The 1,628-nt window shown below is 61.7% G+C and overlaps 1 protein-coding gene across 1 annotated transcript; it reads left to right on the top strand.

Annotated features, from left to right (window-relative positions):
* The first annotated feature begins 161 nt into the window (after positions 1 to 161).
* Positions 162 to 866, top strand: LOC103907813 (histone H2B 1/2/3/4/6). Its single transcript, XM_009290055.2, has one exon. The coding sequence runs from the start codon at positions 251 to 253 to the stop codon at positions 629 to 631; it is 381 nt and encodes a 126-aa protein (XP_009288330.1). The 5' UTR covers positions 162 to 250; the 3' UTR covers positions 632 to 866.
* The last annotated feature ends 762 nt before the right edge of the window (positions 867 to 1,628 follow it).

Below are 1,628 nucleotides of genomic sequence, written 5' to 3'. Positions count from 1 at the left end.
AAAACACATTGCTCCACACCCCCACAACACACATCGTCCCGCACCCGACCGAAGCGCACAGCGGCTGGGGCGGAAAGTCCTCCCCGCCCCCCGCTTCTCCGGCCTCAATGAGTCACGTGGCCGTGGGAGGCGCGGCTTCGTCACCTCTCATTGCCAGCGCCGCTATAAAAAGGGCTCCCGCGGGCGGCGGCGTTACCCGGCGCTTGGTTCGCGCGTCCCGTTGGCGAGCGAGAGACGCGCGTTCGCCGCGATGCCCGAGCCGGCCAAGTCCGCCCCCGCGCCCAAGAAGGGCTCCAAGAAAGCCGTGACCAAGACGCAGAAGAAGGGCGACAAGAAGCGCAAGAAGAGCCGCAAGGAGAGCTACTCGATCTACGTGTACAAGGTGCTGAAGCAGGTGCACCCCGACACGGGCATCTCGTCCAAGGCCATGGGCATCATGAACTCCTTCGTCAACGACATCTTCGAGCGCATCGCCGGCGAGGCCTCGCGCCTGGCGCACTACAACAAGCGCTCCACCATCACCTCGCGGGAGATCCAGACGGCCGTGCGGCTCCTGCTGCCCGGCGAGCTGGCCAAGCACGCCGTCTCCGAGGGCACCAAGGCCGTCACCAAGTACACCAGCTCCAAGTAAGCTGCCTCTGCCCTGAGTCAGACCTGCTCGACCCAAAGGCTCTTTTAAGAGCCACCTACCTTTTCAGTAATAGAGCTGATGCTGTGGCGAGTTGATTTAGCTGTCCCAGGTTCTTCTCACGAAAGGAGCTAGAATAGCGTGAAAGCGCTATCATTTGTAAGCATCCCGGGATGTACCTGTTCGCGGCAAGCGATGCGTTCTACATCTGCCTCAGTGGAGCAGAGAACGCTCGCGATTCGCTAAAAATACTCCAGCAGCCCGCTTCGCTTTCGTGTCTGGTTTGGGGGAGGTTTAACAATAAACGAGCTGTGCAGGTGTTCTCTTTAAGTGCCCGAAATAAGCGTGTTCCGGATAGGCGGTGCTTGCTATTTTTCCTTGCGAGGCACTTCAGCGGAATGGGGCTGCATCGAAAGCAGTTCGAGATGGCGGTGTGCTTTTTTTTTTTTTTTTTTTCCTCAGCAAAAAGCTCCAGGCTGACCATCCTCCCCACCGTTAGCGTTCTTGCGGGCGACCAGGGGAAGCAAACAGGAGCGCTTCATGGCGTTCTCGCCCCGAACCGCGCAGCCCCGCCCGAGCACGGTCTACCCCTCAGCGCTTTTCCCCGGCTCTCGCCCGCTTCTCCCTCCACCGCCCTGCTTCCCCCGCGCTTCGTAAATCCCAAAGCCGAGCAACCTGCGGGAGCAGGGGGCGGGCGGGAGGACCAGGAGCCGCGCAGTTGCCGGGCTCTGTCCGACCTGAGTGAGGACTGCACAGAGCTCGCCCGGCTTGCAGCTCCCGAGGGAGCGGTGATTGGTCGCGGCGGCGCTCGCGGTTCGGAGCCTGTCCTCGCTTCACCAAGGTGCGCTCCTCCGAAGAGAGCCGGGTCATAAACCGGGGCGGGGGAGCAGTCAGGAAGCTTTCGCTTTACGCGAAACGTCGGCTGCCACCTGCGCCTACAGCGTTTCTGCCGCGGCCCTGAACCGAACGCGGTTGCTGCGTGGGGAGAAATAGCGAGCGC

This window comes from Aptenodytes forsteri, unplaced genomic scaffold (genome assembly GCF_000699145.1).
Source record: "Aptenodytes forsteri isolate BGI_AS27 unplaced genomic scaffold, ASM69914v1 Scaffold284, whole genome shotgun sequence".
Classification (NCBI taxonomy): domain Eukaryota; kingdom Metazoa; phylum Chordata; class Aves; order Sphenisciformes; family Spheniscidae; genus Aptenodytes; species Aptenodytes forsteri.
The sequence above is the reverse complement of the archived record's forward strand: the minus strand, read 5'-3'. Positions and strand labels throughout refer to the sequence as shown.

Coding starts and splice junctions, on each gene's coding strand:
- LOC103907813 (XM_009290055.2), top strand. CDS start 251: ATGCCCGAGCCGGCCAAGTCCGCCCCCGCGCCCAAGAAGGGCTCCAAG.